The 15,838-nt window shown below is 48.6% G+C and overlaps 1 protein-coding gene and 1 long non-coding RNA gene across 8 annotated transcripts in view; both read right to left on the bottom strand.

Annotated features, from left to right (window-relative positions):
• Positions 1 to 15,838, bottom strand: part of TSNARE1 (t-SNARE domain containing 1) — a 518,176-nt gene that overhangs the window by 329,079 nt on the left and 173,259 nt on the right. For all 7 annotated transcript variants that reach the window (XM_025208583.1, XM_025208579.1, XM_025208585.1 and 4 more), the window contains one exon: positions 7,242 to 7,355. In XM_025208583.1, the coding sequence (XP_025064368.1) occupies positions 7,242 to 7,326 (85 nt within the window). In that variant the 5' untranslated portion in view covers positions 7,327 to 7,355. The remainder of the gene's footprint in view (positions 1 to 7,241; positions 7,356 to 15,838) is intronic.
• Positions 1,824 to 4,710, bottom strand: LOC112550891. The gene is made up of 2 exons (XR_003094957.1): positions 4,584 to 4,710; positions 1,824 to 3,862 (listed from the first exon to the last, which is right to left on the bottom strand). It is a non-coding gene; the product is annotated as an uncharacterized LOC112550891 (long non-coding RNA).

The raw sequence follows: 15,838 nt of genomic DNA, 5'->3' as shown, positions 1-15,838 counted from the left end.
AGTATCCAAGTCAAGGAGTTGATTATTCCTCCTGATCGCACTCATGTCCCTCCATCGTTATCATGCTGAGCCAGTTCAGCTCCAGATACTGCTACTTACCCACTAACTCAGTCTACGCCAGTCATTAATAAATGTAGAAAAAGTCAATTAAAAAAACAACAATAATCATTGTTTTGGTGGGTGCTATGGCTAAGGTGCTATACTGGTAAGAAAAAAAGAGCAGGTCAGTAGGATAAACCTGCACGGGTCCTTCAAGAAAAAATCCCAGCGTCTTGCAGATTTCCAGATGATCACTCCTATCGTTTCCCTGCCTTGAGAATGAGGCAGGAACAGTTTGCAGTGGACATACAGAGAAGGGCAAATGCAACCATGCAGTACGGACTCATACGCCTTTTCTGCTAACCGCAGTGCCCCAATACAACCACACGCACAGGAAAGTTTGTGCAAAGGGGCACAGCAGGAGAGAAGAGACCTTGTTTGACAGTAAGCTTTTTGGGTAGGCATCATCTTTTTGCCATGCCTAGCATAGCAGGGTCCAATGCAGAGACTAGTTAGAGATGCCAGGGTGAGCCACACGCTGTACAGCTATACACTCTGGAAGCGAACGCTGAGAAAGACAACCACAAAGTTCCTGCTCCACTAAAATGCTTAACTTTAAATCGACTTCAAACAGGACAACTCATGTACTTAGTGTTAAGCCCATGCTGAGCTGCTGAGCTGGATCACTAACCTCCTCTGCCTACCCTGCAAACGCCACCAGAGCTGTCACAGGACCCCAGCCAGCAGCAGGGAACCAAGGGACACGTAGCTGTAGTGTCTGCACATTGGAAAAACCCAGCTTGTGCATATGGCCTAATGTCCCTGGGCTTTGAAACAGGTGTGATCCACGGGACTGCACCTTGCTTGGTGTTTATGCAACCGAACCCTGTGTGCTGCCTCCCCCATTGCCACGTTGCCAGAGGAACACGACAGCATTATGCACTACTGCCGTCTGATGCTGCAGAAAAGGCTGAAAATCCTCACCCACTGTGTGTCTTCATGTGGAAGAAAACATGCAGCCCTAGGTACTTAGCAAGCCAGAGGACAGTAGCGAGTCCCATGATATTACCATCCTTGTTTTAAGCCATCAGCTTCCAAAGCTTGGTATGAGGGACCAGGTGGACATGGAGGGAGGAGAAGGGGAGAGGAGGAAGGATCAAGAAGGCAATGGGGAAGGGAAGAAGAAAGGCAAGAGCAGAGCCTGCTTTTCTCCCACTCCTCACCTGTGCTGGCACATGTGGTCTGGTTTCCTTGGTCCTATGGACATGAAAAGATTGGGTTACTTACTTACAGGGCAGGCCACCGGAAGACAAAACCATCCCTCTTTTTTCTTTGGGATGGGACAGGGTGTGGAGCATGGCAACCCCACCTGTGAGTTCATAAAGAAGTTAGGGTTGTCGATGGGAACTTCACCCGCAATCGTTCTGTACAGCACAGCGACGACTGGTCCTGAACCATGGGGGTGGGGGAGCACAAGTGACTCGACTACCAAAGCCATCTAACGCACTAATGAAGATGCCCTTCACCATGCACGCTCCCCACCCACCTGATACGGGACCACGCTTAGCACTTATAGCCCCAGTGGGGTGTCACAGGAGGCAAGCAGCAGGTGTCTTCTCAATACCATCTCAGAGACAAATCCTGTTTTCAGTCACGTGAATGCTGCCCACGCAATAATCGATGCATTTGCCAGTAGAAATTGGCCCACAAAGTGAAGTAAGTCAATGCAAGAGGGTGTCAATGAGCTATAATACCCTGCGCGAGCAATATTCCCAACACATACATAACATTTCCATTCAAGATTTAATAGTGTTTTGTACCAGCAAGCAAATGCTTCTCAATAGCAAACAGCACTAGAAAGGAGAAAGAGGAGGGCCTAAAGAATGACAGACCAGTCACTGTAATTGTGATGGCAAGAAAAAAAACACCAGAACAAATTATTGCACAATCAATTCATAAGCGCTTAGAGGATAATAAGGTGATGAAAAAAACCAGCCAGCGCAGATTTGTCAACAACCAGTTGTGTCAAACCAATCTAATTTCCTTCTTTAATAGGATAACTAGCTAAGCCGATAAGGGGGAGCCGCTATGATGCATCTGGACCTTAGCAAGGCTGCTGAAGCTGTCCCAAATCACATAAGCAAACCAGGGCAGCATGGGCTAGCTAAAACCAGCATAAGGCAGACTCACTCTCAAACAACAGGGATCAGTGACTCCCTGGCAGACTGAGGCTAGGAACAAACATCTTTGCTGGAGCGTGACAAGTCGTGGCCCAGCTAATCACACCCCAGGGACATCTAGAGCCATTGCTGTGCCCTGACTTGGGGAGCGTCTCCAAGCAGGGGTGAAAACCCCACTTGCAGACATGCCTCCCGTGGTGGGGAGTGAGAGCATCCCCTGCACACACCTGCAAGGGCAGAGCAGGGGGGAGCTCGAATCAGGGCCCCCCGCTCCACATTTGCAAGCACACACGGGGAAATCCAAATCCCTCTGCAAAACATTACCCCTAGCACATCTGCAAAGCACCGGGCATGGGGAGAGATCGCTGGAAGGGGCACATCTGGTTAAGCAGGGAAAGCAAGGCAGGCACTCGCAAGGCTTGATGGAGGCTGACCCTGCCCAGGGAAGTCCTGGTGTGTGCAGAACTGAGCCCTTCAGGGAGGCTGGAGGGCCTGGGCAGCTTCACTCTGCTGAGCTCTTCCTCCACAAGCCAACACACAGGGGCTGCAATAAAGTGGTCCAATGTGTTACTATAGTCTGTCGCTGCCATAGATGTGAGCATTTTGGGCATGACAGAAGGTTTGGACATCTGCTTGCTTCCACTTTGAGCTGCCACAGAAATGTCTATGGTGCAAAGGTGACGTCCATGCCCAGCCTAGAAGAGATGCCAAGTAAGGTCCCATGGGGCTTTCTTCTATTCAAAGGCCCACTGTCATTCAAAAATTTTCTAGAGACCCATTTCATCTCCTCTCCTTTCCAAGGCAGAAAAGCTAAGTCTGCTGCATTTCAAAGGTAAATCAGCACTTTTTCTACATTTGTGACTTCCCCATGCACACCCCCTCTGAGGCTCACACACAACCTCAGCTGAAGATTGAATGCACACACAAGTGTCCTTCTGGAGACTTGTCCTTTGGCAGGTCTTTGGGATGAGATCTTCAACTCTGTGCAGTGGCCCTTCTCTAGTATATTAGCTAAAACCCTTCTGGCTCCGCATGCTAAGCCTCAGCTTGTTGCCCCTCTCAAGCTCAGAAGTGGCTACGTTTCAGCAGTGCTATGCCGATGCAGTTTGTGAAGCATGCACGGAGAGAAGGGGTTGTGCACTGTCGATGAAATCCTTTAATATTTTTGTTTTGCTTCCTCTTGTCCACAGAGCTATTTAGGGGAAATCTATTTGAAGTATAGAGAAAAGAGGGCTGTTTTGATGAACACATATGCACACACCTTCATGAAGGAACATAATGTCTCTGCAAGCAGACTTACAGACTTACAGAGGTTAGGATAGGAGGCCGTGTCCCTTTCTTCTGCCCACACCGTGGGGACACGACAGGGTTACCTACTCAATCACAGTCTGCCTCCTGGAAGCAGGTAGCAGAAGACTGGTGTCCAAATCAGCCAACCTTGACATGTAATTAAATGGCAATATTTGGGGATCCTACAAGGAAAAGCACCCAGCATATGTCACTCGCTGCCATGAATCACGGGCAAGGAAAGTCTCGCAGGTTTAAGTGATGCTCAATCATGGAGAGGAGATGCCAGTGAAGACAAGAAGCCCTGTGGGCCGCTCCCAGCCAGTGCGAAGTTGCTCTCTCTGGTACAGTCTCATCTAGTGGGGAGGGGGGCAACATTTTTGGTGGGCATGCCACAAATTAAGCACTGCACCCTCCCTCATTGCCACTCTGATCCCCTTCCCCTGCTCTACCTGCTGCTCTGCTTTCTGCTCCCTCCCCTGTGTTTTCTGCACATGCTGCAGCCCCGTGCCACTTGTGACACCCATGTCTCAGGCTGGCCACCCCAATCTAATGCCCCATCACCACCTTGGAGTAACAACCATGCATCTTGTCCGTGGAAACATTATTCTACCTTTTGCTCAGTTTCATGTGACTAATTTCTTAACTTCCCTTTGTGCCACCTGTACACTCTCCCTCAGACACCTCCTTTGTCCCCAAACCGTGGAGTACCACAGAGCAGGCATTGCTCACTGCCATAAAGTAGAGTCAGCAATGGGAACACTTGCACAGAAGCCAAACTACTTTAGAGAAAGGACTCGACAGGCTGATATTGTGCTCAGTGTTACAGACAGGAAAACTGGCAGCAGCAGACCCCAGGTCTCCTGTCTCAGAGGTTGGTGTTTAACAGCATGAGGTCCATGCTAATCCACCTTCTCTTATATATCAGAACATGCTGCTCTAATGTTGAACACGCTGGAGGAGAAGGGCGAGAGGAGGGAATCAACACGCTGAAGAGACTGGTGATCTTTTATCTGGGAAAACAAACCAAAGAGCAGGCGTGAGCACTGCGCAGCTTCACAATTCATTCGCACTCACCCGAAAGAAGAACCGGCAAGACTCCTGTGATCGACACATCAATGCACAGCCTGAGAATAGCCGGCGAGAGGGGCTCCAGTCAATGCTTTGTGGGCTGGATAAAATTGTACTAGGAACAACAAGTAGCATATCACCTGCTGCACTTCCAAGCACGTCTTCCTTATGAAATAGTCACCACTTAGAAATAAGAGAGACCACTTGAATTCAGCTTGGTGCTACTGAGTAAGCCCAAACTCTTAGGAAAAAAGGACATTAATAGGTGTCCTCCTGAAGGGACAGTCCCACCATCCAGAAGGGATTGCTCTTTGCAAACAAGGGAATGCTTCCCCTGGGACATTTGCATCCCTAAGAAATCGAATGCCAAAGCCAAGCTGACGTCCCAAGCTGCAGTCAAAGCTGAAGGCCCAGCAAAAAAAGGATGACATGTTTGCTTGTGCCAAGGTGCCAGCCCAGGCATCTACAACAGTTCATAGGGCTCATGCTGCCTTTGTAGAGAGGCAAATTCCACTGTAAGCCATTGAACAAACTGTGAAAAGCAAAGTGGGGAGGGTTTATACAATTCACAGGAATGCCAGGCTGCCAGGGTTTGTCTAACCTGTCTCCAAACCACACAAGATTGAGGCAGAGAAGCAGGGTGCATGCACTTGGCGTGTGCTCGAGCCCAAAATGGGTGCAGCACAGCTGCCCTAAGGTGGCACTGGGGGGGGGGGAATCAATAGCATGCATCGGTCTGAAGGCAGCTGCGCCCATCCCCAGGCTGGGCAGGCATGCTCACCTTCATCGCAGCACTCCCTAACGAGGCAATGAAGACACAACCACCCAGGGGACTCCTTGGTCCCCGAGTCCAGCCCCTAGTACTGCAGGCAGCCACATCCCCAAATTAGCGCCTGAAGAGGGGATTCTGAATCCAAACTTGATTTCTTTTGTGCCTCGATGACTCCTACTGAGAGAGATGAGTCCAAATGCTCCTTCTGTGGAAGTCACCTGCACATGATTATCAATGCACCAATGACAAAAATCGTTCAGAACATGATTTCTATTGTCCCTAATAAAACACGGATGTTTTGTCTACCCAAAAAGCATCCCCCCCATGAATCCCCAAGCATTTGGGGGCTGCCAACCTACATTTGAGGCTGCGCATCTTCTTCTAGGGGCAGGATCACATCCAGTATAAGCCCAGCTGAATTACTACAGGGCCAGTGACCCCGATCACAAGTGCTGCGACCTCAAATGGGGGCATGGCCCTTAGCTTGGGAACTGCTGATCTTCATCTCAGTGCACATATAAGTCCCTCTGGCCACAATACCTCATCCTATGTGACTGCTTTATGCAGAGCAGTTTGCTTTTCTGGCAAGATGCTGACTTCAGGCATCATAGTGAGATGCAAAGGATAGTAACTCTCCTGTTGCTCCAGCCACTAGAGCCTGGGGAGTCCATTCAGATGATGCTGGTTTGGGATGATGCTGGGCCCTCTCATCTGCTCACTGCCAGAACCATAACAGCTCTGCTGAAGGTCTCCTTGGGCCACCATCTCCTCCTCCTGCTCTAAGACAGTGTGGTCCATCAGGCAGGGTGGTGCCAGAGTACACCATCCTCTTCCCAAGCGTGGATGTGCCCAGGAATCGCATCCACATCACCATGCACAGAGCAAACCCAGCTTTGCCATCCATAACATAACAGCTGGTCCCCAGTTGCCACTTGAGGTATCTACAACACACTCGTTCCAGCATCTATGCGGGAACTCATCTGCTCCCACCTCCACTCCCTCCGGGGAGCAGCACCTGCCTTGGAGAAGGGCACATGCCAGAGCGAACCACTTCAACAAGCAAAAGCGGGAGGTTGTAGTCATTAGCTGCCCTTTGTGTTATGACAGTTGTATTACGAGTTGGCTTTTATGGAGCGTAGCCTTGCACTGTGCATTAGAGACTGTTTAAAACATACAGGCTGACATCTGGATGCTTTTCTCTTTCCACTTTAGCATTCCAAGAGCCCCCAGAGGGAAGGGGAGGGAAACAAGGAGAATATCACTGAGCTTTGTTTAAAAAAAAAAAAAGCAGCTGTTTGCTAAATGCTGTGTGTGGGTTTGCATTCATTCACTGAGCAGTTTGTCCTCGTCGCTGTAATGTCAGAGCACGTCACCGATTAAATGCATCACCTCTTGAGAGTCAAAATACCCACGATGGGCCCCACAGCCAGGTCCCTGCTGCAGACCATCTCAACAGCTCCACTCACCAATTCACCTGAGACACAAAAGCAAGCACTTGACCACACGTGGGGGCGTTGCACGGTGCTCTGCTGCTGCAGGAGGATGCCAGTGGAAGGGAGTTATGCATCCGTACAACCTGCCACTGGACCGGTCCATCTCCAGCTGTCCGAAATGACACAGGACAACACAACGCCAGCAAAGAAGTCCCAGATTTTCTTACCCGAAGCTACCAGCTCACCTGTCCTGGATATGTCTTAAGCATTACCTCAATGGCTAACAAACAAACCAAACCCAATGGAAACTTGACTTCCTTGTCAGGAACTATAGTTCAAATAATCTGCCATAAAGCACGACATACAGTTACCGAGATACATCAGCCACATTAAGCATTAGTAGTTAAAACTTGCACTCCCCAGCCTGTAACTAATTACAGGAAGACTTCAATACATCACCTAAGGGTTGATATCCTTGTCTTGACGGGCCTCCAAAGGGGTTCCTGCTTCCGAATCCGCTTCCATCGATAGATCCATAAGACATTTTCTAGGCAGTGGCAAAGGCAGGATTTTCTGTTTAAGTGTAAAAAAAAAGAGAGAGAGAGAGAACACATGGAAAGAAAAGGGCAATTGGTTAAAGTCTGTGAGTGTTGCCACAAGAAAAGTGCAGCAGCCCCAGAATGAACTTCTCCCTACCCCTGCAAATACATTCCCACCACTGCACCCAGGCACCATCACTCAAATCTAAGGGCTCCCACGACCTCAATAATCACCTGTGTCGCACTGCAAATGCTCTGGGAAAATGACAACTAAAAGAAAGTACTGGTGTTGAGAAGGATTGTGTTGGCTGCTAGGATGTGGGGAGCAGCTCAAGGCTGCTCAGGCCCCACATGGTGTACAGGTCGGCGCATGGAGAGCTGGCTCTGGGAGCAGCTCGAGGCTGCTCAAGTTAGCCCAAATGCTAAGCTAAGTAACTGGAGCCCTGCAGCATGGCTCTGCATTAAACCAAGAGCCCCGATGCCCAGAGCAGGACCCGGGAAAGGGAAGGACCCCCGGTGTGAAGTCGGGGAACCGGAGCCAGTAAGGGCTCAGCTCCCGTGGGCACCCAGGGAGCCAGGCCACCGAGAGGAGCCGGAGGCGCCGCCACACAGAGGCCCTTGTGGGACTGGCCACCATGGGATGAGCCTTGGCTGCTTCAGAGTGGGAGCAGGAGCTGGTGGGGAAGTGGGTCCCGCAGGGGAGGTGGGCACGGGAGAGGAGGGTCTGCCGCCTCCCCCCTCCTCCATTGTGGGGGGGGGGGGCATGTCCACATCCCGGGACCCCAAAGGGGAGGGGCTCCAGGGAACACTGAGTGCACCCCATATTTTGTGATTATTGCTGTTTCGTACTATAGAAGTTAATATAGTTATGAGTACTCCTTAGGGGAGCTTATGTTCTTCATTGCCTACGTGTGTTTATTGCCTGTTATCGGAACATACCTACCTGTGTTGCTGCCCGTGTACATCTATGGTATTGCTACCTCAACTCACCTGGGGTTATTTAAGTTGATGCTCATGTGTGTTTATTGTGTTGATGCCTTGACTTACCTGTACCAAAGAGTTAATGCTTATTCTGTGCAGGGGGGTTAATTATCGCACATGCTGTGAATCACCCGGTTTATGTTTCTGCAGTCTCTCCAACTGGTGCCATATGTTGGTTGCAGGTTATTATATATGGTGTCACATACTAATTTTACTGTAAATATTTAATATTTCTTATTCATATTTATTTATCGTGGCGATAAATGTGTATGTAGTTAAGCGCTTTGCCTCGGCCTGGCTCTGTAGAGAGGAGAGGGAATTGCCTAGACAATGAGACTGCTCCTCCCTCTGAGTACGCACCCGGGCAGTGCGGCCCAAGGAGACGAGGCCGGGGTTGTGGGGTAAGGAGACTCAGAGCCCCACGATGGCTCTGACCCTGGCTGTATGAATGAACTAGGAAAGGAAGGCAGGAAAGCCACAGGAAAGAAGTCGCAAGAGTAAGTGCCAGCTGTTAGAGCAAAGGAGTCGACACCCCTGGTTGAATCCCGCACGCTGTCACCGCCTCGCCTACACAGGTCTAAGGGATGGTGGAGTGAGTAGCCCGTGGGCTGCCCACCTTGTACAGGTTACTTTATGCAAAGGTGGGCGCCGACAACAGCTTCCTGCGCGTCAGGGAACAACCATAAGCTCAATCTTTATTGATAGAGAAATCGCAGCACAAAGGCAAAATGGCTTAACCGAAACCATGCGACAAGTTGGGGGAACACATGGCCACGGGAGCTGCTTGGCAAACCGGGAATTCACATGAAGCCAGCAGTGTTTCAGCTGGAAAAAATCAGGGGAAACATTTCTGGAAATATCTCAGCATTTTGGTCTCAATCTTTCATTTCAAAACCGCGTTTCCATTTGGAAACCAACCTCATTAAAAAGAAATTAAAATAAAGGGATTTTGTAACCCCAAAGCAAAGCCTGCCCATTTTAGGGGAGCCAAAAGATTTTGGTTCAACTCAGATCATTGCACTGTATTTTATTTGCAGTCTTGACCTGCAATCCTGTCCCATGACATTACAAGAAAAGATGCAAACAGGTCTTCCCTCCTCCCTTCAAATCCCTGCTAAACATCTCTCTCCCCCAACCTTACCGCACTTCTCTCCCCTAATTCCTCTCTGCATCACTCCAGCTGGGATGCAGGACAACTTTATGCTTTCTCACATTCATCAAACAGAAAAAAAAGACATGGTACCCAAGGGACTGGACACAGGTTCGAGGCTGGGATGCTTGGAGATCCGAGCAGAGACCCACCCTCCTTGTTCAGTCCCACTTCAAACCAGTCCCGTTGCTGCTCTGTGCCTCAGTTTTTCCAACTGTAAAAGTTGCCTTTTTATTGTGTGTTCCCAGCAGAGAGATGAGTTAGTGTTTGTCCATTTTCTGGAAAATGTAAAGAACTACCCAAGTGAAAAGGCTTATGAGGAGACTCGTTGTGGGCCGAGGTGCACAGGTTTCCATAAGGCAAACAAAACCGGCAGGACCCGAAGGAGGAACCGAGTCCTATTATCTCATTGATTCTCCAGTTCACCCCAGCTTCGTTTACTTCATCCCATGGTGAATCTAAAACAATCTTTTTTGTATTTAGCCCAACCCTGAGTCAGAAAAGTAGAGCAAAGCCCAGGAGTTTTCCCGATGATGCGGCAGAGGAACCATCTGCTTGAGAAAGGATCCAAAATCTGAAATCCTGAACTGGAAATAGTGTATAGGCATTGAGTGCCCGCAGAAGTCACTCACGGAGAATCGATGGAAGACATCAGGAAGTGGTCTCGGTGGTGGACGGCCCACCAAAGAAGCAAGCTGAGTTAGTGTAAAGAGGCTGCAGTGTGCCTTACGCTTGGGCGAGGGGGTCGGACACGTGGTCCCTTCCGACTCTACAATTTATGAATCTATGATTAAAGGAGGCTAACACACACCGAAAAGTGGATGGTAGTGACTAGCAAGGAGAAGTGGTGGCCCATGCGTGTTGATGCAGCACTTCACAAGAGCACTCGCAAGGAACGGCGGTCTGACGGATACCAGCAAGAGCAAAAAGACATGTCCATGTCTAGCCAATAGTCCCGGGGAGGGTATCTGCAATGGTACCACGCATCCTCCGCCGGAGAGAGCAAAGACCAGGAGACTGACCTGCTCATCAACCCTGCTCACTCAACCCAGCTCCATTCTCCTGTCCTCTTCTACACAAGATTTCCGTAAATTAGTGTTCAACCCATATCACTCTTGTGACTTATTGTGTGAAACCTCACCGTTTTTCTCCTGGGCCTTATGATATGTAGTGCTCATCTTACAAGCTTTAACCTCCAGGAGTCATGTGAGCATAAGAAATTCTCAGGAGACATGTTTTTAGTTCGTTATCGATTGGGTATTATCTAGGCCTCATGCTTCTGAAGACAAGCTTGAAAAAGTAGCACCTCACAACTCAAAGCCAGGAGAAAAAATGCGACAACACCAACAATCCTTATTCATTAAAAAAAAGCTATGATTCTGGGGAGTTCAACCTGTGATGTAGACAATACTGTTGCCCTGACCCACCAATGCTTACCGCTAGCTTTCCCCTTAATTAAAATGACAAAGTCCACGGCTGTAAGGAAAATTGAAATCTAGTTATGGATTAAGCTTATTGCCTTGAGTATTAGAGTGTGGGTTGGTGGTGCAATTCTGGATCCCTCGTGCCCAAGGAACGACAGGTTCTCAATGAAAGCTCCCTTTAATTGGACACCTTAGAAGCACAGACTAGATCAAAAGAAGTTCAAGGTGGATACGGAATCGGGTGGATCATTGTACTCAAGTAGTCCTCAATTGCCCTCAAACGGGAGTCCCCAGGAGTCTGCCCTGGGTCCTGCATTAGTCAACATCTTCATGAACGATTTGGATGATGGGACTGAGAGCGCACATTTGTGGATGACAACAAGTTGGGTGGAACTGCAGACACTCCAGGGGGCTGGGCTAGGATCCACAATGACCTGGATAGACAGGAAAAATGATCCACGATCAATGAGATGAGGTTCAACAACAACAAGTGCAAGGTCCTGAACTTGGGATGGAAAAACGGCACGTGCAAATACAAACGGGAGAATGACTGGATTGGTTGCAGTACTGCAGAGGAGGATCTGGGGATTACAGGGGACTATAGGCTGAATTTGAGTTTGTGTTGCAAAAAAAAAAGGCAATAGTATTAACAGGAGTGTCACTTGCAAATCAAGGGAAGTGAGTCTTCCACTTTATTCAGCACTGGGGAAGCCTCACCTACAGTCCTGTGTCCGGTTTTGGACCCTACACTTCAAGAAGGATGTGGACAGTTTAGAAATAGTCTAGCACAGGGCAACAAAAATAATTCAGGGCCTGGGAGGCAAGACGTGTGAGGACAGGCTGAAAGAACTAGGGCTATCTAGCCCGTAGAAGAGAAGAGTGGGGGTGGCAGAGGATTTGATAGCAGTCGTCAAATACCTGAAGAACAATTATACAGCGGATGGAGATGAGCTTTTCTCGGTGGCTGTAGGGGACCGGACTAGAAGCAACGGCCTCAAGCTGCAGCAGGAGAAATTTAAGATGGGGATTAGGAGAAATTTTCCGACTGTGAGACTGGTCAGGGCTTGGAACAGGTTACCCAGAGAAATGGGTAATTCTCTATGCTTCAAAACTTTCAAAAGCAGATTCAACCATCCCAGCCAAGTATCCTTCTAGTCAGCGATGACCCTGGTCTTGAGCGGGGGACTGGACTAGATGTCCTCATGAGCAACTCATTTCCTTTATTGATGAGAAAACGGAGGCATCTTGCTCATCATCTGTTATTACTTTGCTGGGGAAGAGCTTCCCAGGCTTTTGAACAGACAAGGGTGTAAAACCCAGCAGGGTTCAAACAGGTGATAAGATGCAATGCTGTTTCTCATTAAGGGCAGGTTTTTTCAGACCAAAATATGTATTTAGAGTGGCAGCACTGTAAAATCTTGACCCAAATATCCATGCCTCAGTTTCCCCACCCTTAAAATGGAGAGAACAATCTTGACCTCTTTTGCTGGGGTCAAGCAGCACACTAAACTCTTTTGCAGCACACTAAACTGATGTGCGCTACAAACCCCTAGCTAAACTGAATACATCTTTGCAAAATCACATAGCATTGCCATGTGCTCCCCTAGCTCGAATCTGTCATTCAAGCTGAAGTCATGTCAATATCTATTCTTTTGTTTTCAAGGATTTATTCAATTGGGGTTAAAAAAAAAAAAAAAGAAAGACAGAATGAAAGAAAGAAAGAAAGCTACGTTGTTCCGCTATAATACCTGGAAAAATGCTCCTTGAAAAGCAGTCCCCCTCTCTCTCCTTTTCCTTGGAGATCTCAAATTTATGAACAAGCTCTATTGTTAGAGCATTTTTTTTTTTTTAAATCAATGGTTTTAACACTGAGTTGGTATACCTGCACAAATGCCCGAAGCGCTCCTGGAGCTGCTTCGCACATGCGTCAGAGGTCAATCAGAATAGCTGTAGGGGATGACTTTTTTCTTTTTTAGATTCTGGCTTTGAGCTAATTTATGCTCTTTTGGATCTTCTGTGATGTCTGTAACATTAACATCCTGTTCTCTTGTGGTTTTGTAAAAGGCAAGTGGAGGAAGCAATGTTTAAAGGCTTAAAATCACTTGCAGCAAAAGTGAGGTTGTCCAAAACTAGTGCCCTAGGGACAGAGTGAGAATACAGTCAGACTTGACCGCATCTTCTTCCCTACTTTGGTTACAAAGGAAGTTTTAGCACGGGTGAAGGTACTTGGGGGTAAAGGTCTTCCATGCATCAGCCTCAAAGTCCATTACAATACAAAACACCCCAGCACAGCTCTGTCAAGGTGCTTTACTTGTAGTTTCATAGTTTAATAGCCGTTAGGGTTGGAAATAACCCCAATAGATGATCGAGTCGGACCCCCTGCCCTGGGCAGGAAAGAGCGCTGATGTCAGACGACCCCAGCCAGGTGCATGTCCAGCCTCCTCTTAAAGACCCCAAGGTAGGGGAGAGCAAAACCTCCCTTGGGAGCCCATTCCAGATTTTGGCAACCCTTATTGTAAAGAAGTTCTTCCTGATGTCTAACCTAAATCTGCTGTCCGTCAGTTTGTGGCCATTGTCCCTAGTGACTCCAAGGGGTGTCCTGGTAAACACAGCATCTCCTATTCCTTGCTGTCCCCCCCGATGAATTTGTAGATGGCCACAAGATCCCCTCTCAGCCTTCTCTTGCAGAGGCTGAAGAGATCCAGGGCCCTCAATCTCTCCTCATAGGGCCTTACCTGCAGGCTCCCAACCATGAGTGGCCTGCTCTGGACCGTCTCGATGCTGTCCACATCCCTCTTGAAGTGCGGCGCCCAGAACTGGACGCAGTACTCCAAATGCAGCCTGACCAGTGTCGCATAGAGGGGAAGTATCACCTCCCTGGACCAGTTTGTGATGCATCCGCTAATGCATGATAGTGTATGGTTAGCTTTACTGATCACTCTGTCACACTGATGGTTCATATTCATCTTGGAGTCAGCTATGACTCTGAGATCCCTTTATGCCACTGTGCTGCTGAGAAGGTCCTCCCCGAGCCTGTAAGCATGTTGGTGATTCCTTCTCCCCAGGTGCAGCACCGTGCACTTGTCTTTGCTGAACTGCACCCTATTCTTCTCTGCCCACGTTTCCAACTTATCCAGGTCCACCTGGATTTGATCCCTTCCCACTACTGTGTTAACTTTACCCCATGATTTCATGTTGTCTGCTAATTTTGACAGAGTGCTTTCCACGCTGTCATCTAAGTTGCTGATGAGCACACTGAATAGCACAGGTCCAAGGACCGAGCCTTGGGGGGGACATCCTTCCAGGTCGACATCGACCCGTGCACCACCACTCTCTGGGTGTGACACTTAAGCCTTTGCCACCCACCGGACTGTGTAATCATCTATGCTACAGCCGCTTAGTTTGTTTATGAAAATAGGATGCAATACTGCGTCGAAGCCCTTCTTAAAATCCAAGTAGATGACATCTACCTCGATTCCCACGTCTAAGCATTTAGTGACCTGGTCACAGAAAGAAACAAGGCTAGTCAGGCAGGATCGATCTGCTGTGAACCCGTGCTGGTTGCATTATTTTTCCTGCTGGACTCCCACAAATGTGATCCTTAATAATTTTTTCAAAGGTTTTCCCAAGGATAGAGGTGAGACTAACGGGCCTATAATTACCCAGATCCTCCTTCCTCCCTTTCTTGAAAACAGGGACCACATTGGCCCTTTTCTAGTCCTCTGGGACCTCACCTGAGCACCACGAGTGCTCGAACAGCCGTGCCAGAAGCTCTGCTATAACACTGGCCAATTCCTTCAGCACCCGTGGATGAAGATCGTCCGGGCCTGCTGACTCGAACACATCCAGTCCCTCCATGTGTCCCTTTAGTAGGTTGATGCTGACTGTTGGTGAGCCGGTGTTCCTCCTGTGCCTGTCTATAATGCAATTGGGAGATTCATCTTGATCCGTGTTCAGGAATACAGAGGCAAGAAGCTCATTGAAGAGCTCAGCCTTGTCCCCGCTATCTGTCACCAATTGCCCTAGCCTGTCTTGTAGGGGGCCTATGTGACCCTGCACCTTCTTTTTGCTCCCTGTATACCTGAAGAAGGACTTTTCGTTGTCTTTAATTTTTGTTGCCAGCCCAAGTTGCATTGCTGCGTTGGTCTGTCTAACTGCCTCCATGCACATGCGAGCCAAGCAGGTATACTCCTCCTTGGTAGCTGCCCCTGCTTCCACAGCCTGTATGTATTTTCTTTGCCCCTAGGGTTTCCTGGATTGGCTGAACAGAGAAAGAGGGTTTCTTGGCCCTTTTGCCCCCTTTTATGCATGGTGGGAGTGTCTCCTTCTGCACCTGAAGGATTGCTCCCTTGAGGAACAACCACCCTTCCTGGACCCCCATTTCGCCAATGCTCTTGATCTTCAATGCCTCACAACTAATCTCCTGAGCACATCGAAGTCAGCCTTTCTGACGTCTAGCACTTCTGCCCTGCTAGTTACTTCTGCCACCCTACGCCAGATAGTGAATTAAATCAATTGATGGTACACAGATGTTTCTGCTCCATGACTGATCTTGCTTTTGGTCTCTCTCCCCAAAAGAATGGGTTATCATGATTTATGTGTGCATGCCTCCAAGCAGTAAGAAACCCACTGCTTATGGCATCAACTGGCACATGATAAAACAATAAGAGAAGGGGAGAGGCTGGGGTGGGATTTTTAGAGCAAGAAGTTCATACAAACTAGCTTGGCTTTCAGGACTTTCAGGAGAGAGAGAGACTAACAAGATGCTCAAGAAGAGTGTCGTTTCTCATAACTGGGAACAACTTGATTCAATGCACGGCACTGTGTTCAGGGCTGAGGCTAGGTTGCTGCTGTGCAAATCAGCAAATCCCTGAGCCAGTCTGCATGGAGCTCAACATAAAACCCAGCACAGGTTGTCTGGGAGAAGCTGTTTCTTTAGCTGCTGTACTGAGCAGCGGTGAA

Source organism: Alligator sinensis, unplaced genomic scaffold (assembly GCF_000455745.1).
Source record: "Alligator sinensis unplaced genomic scaffold, ASM45574v1 scaffold326_1, whole genome shotgun sequence".
In the NCBI taxonomy this organism is placed as follows: domain Eukaryota; kingdom Metazoa; phylum Chordata; order Crocodylia; family Alligatoridae; genus Alligator; species Alligator sinensis.
The sequence above is the reverse complement of the archived record's forward strand: the minus strand, read 5'-3'. Positions and strand labels throughout refer to the sequence as shown.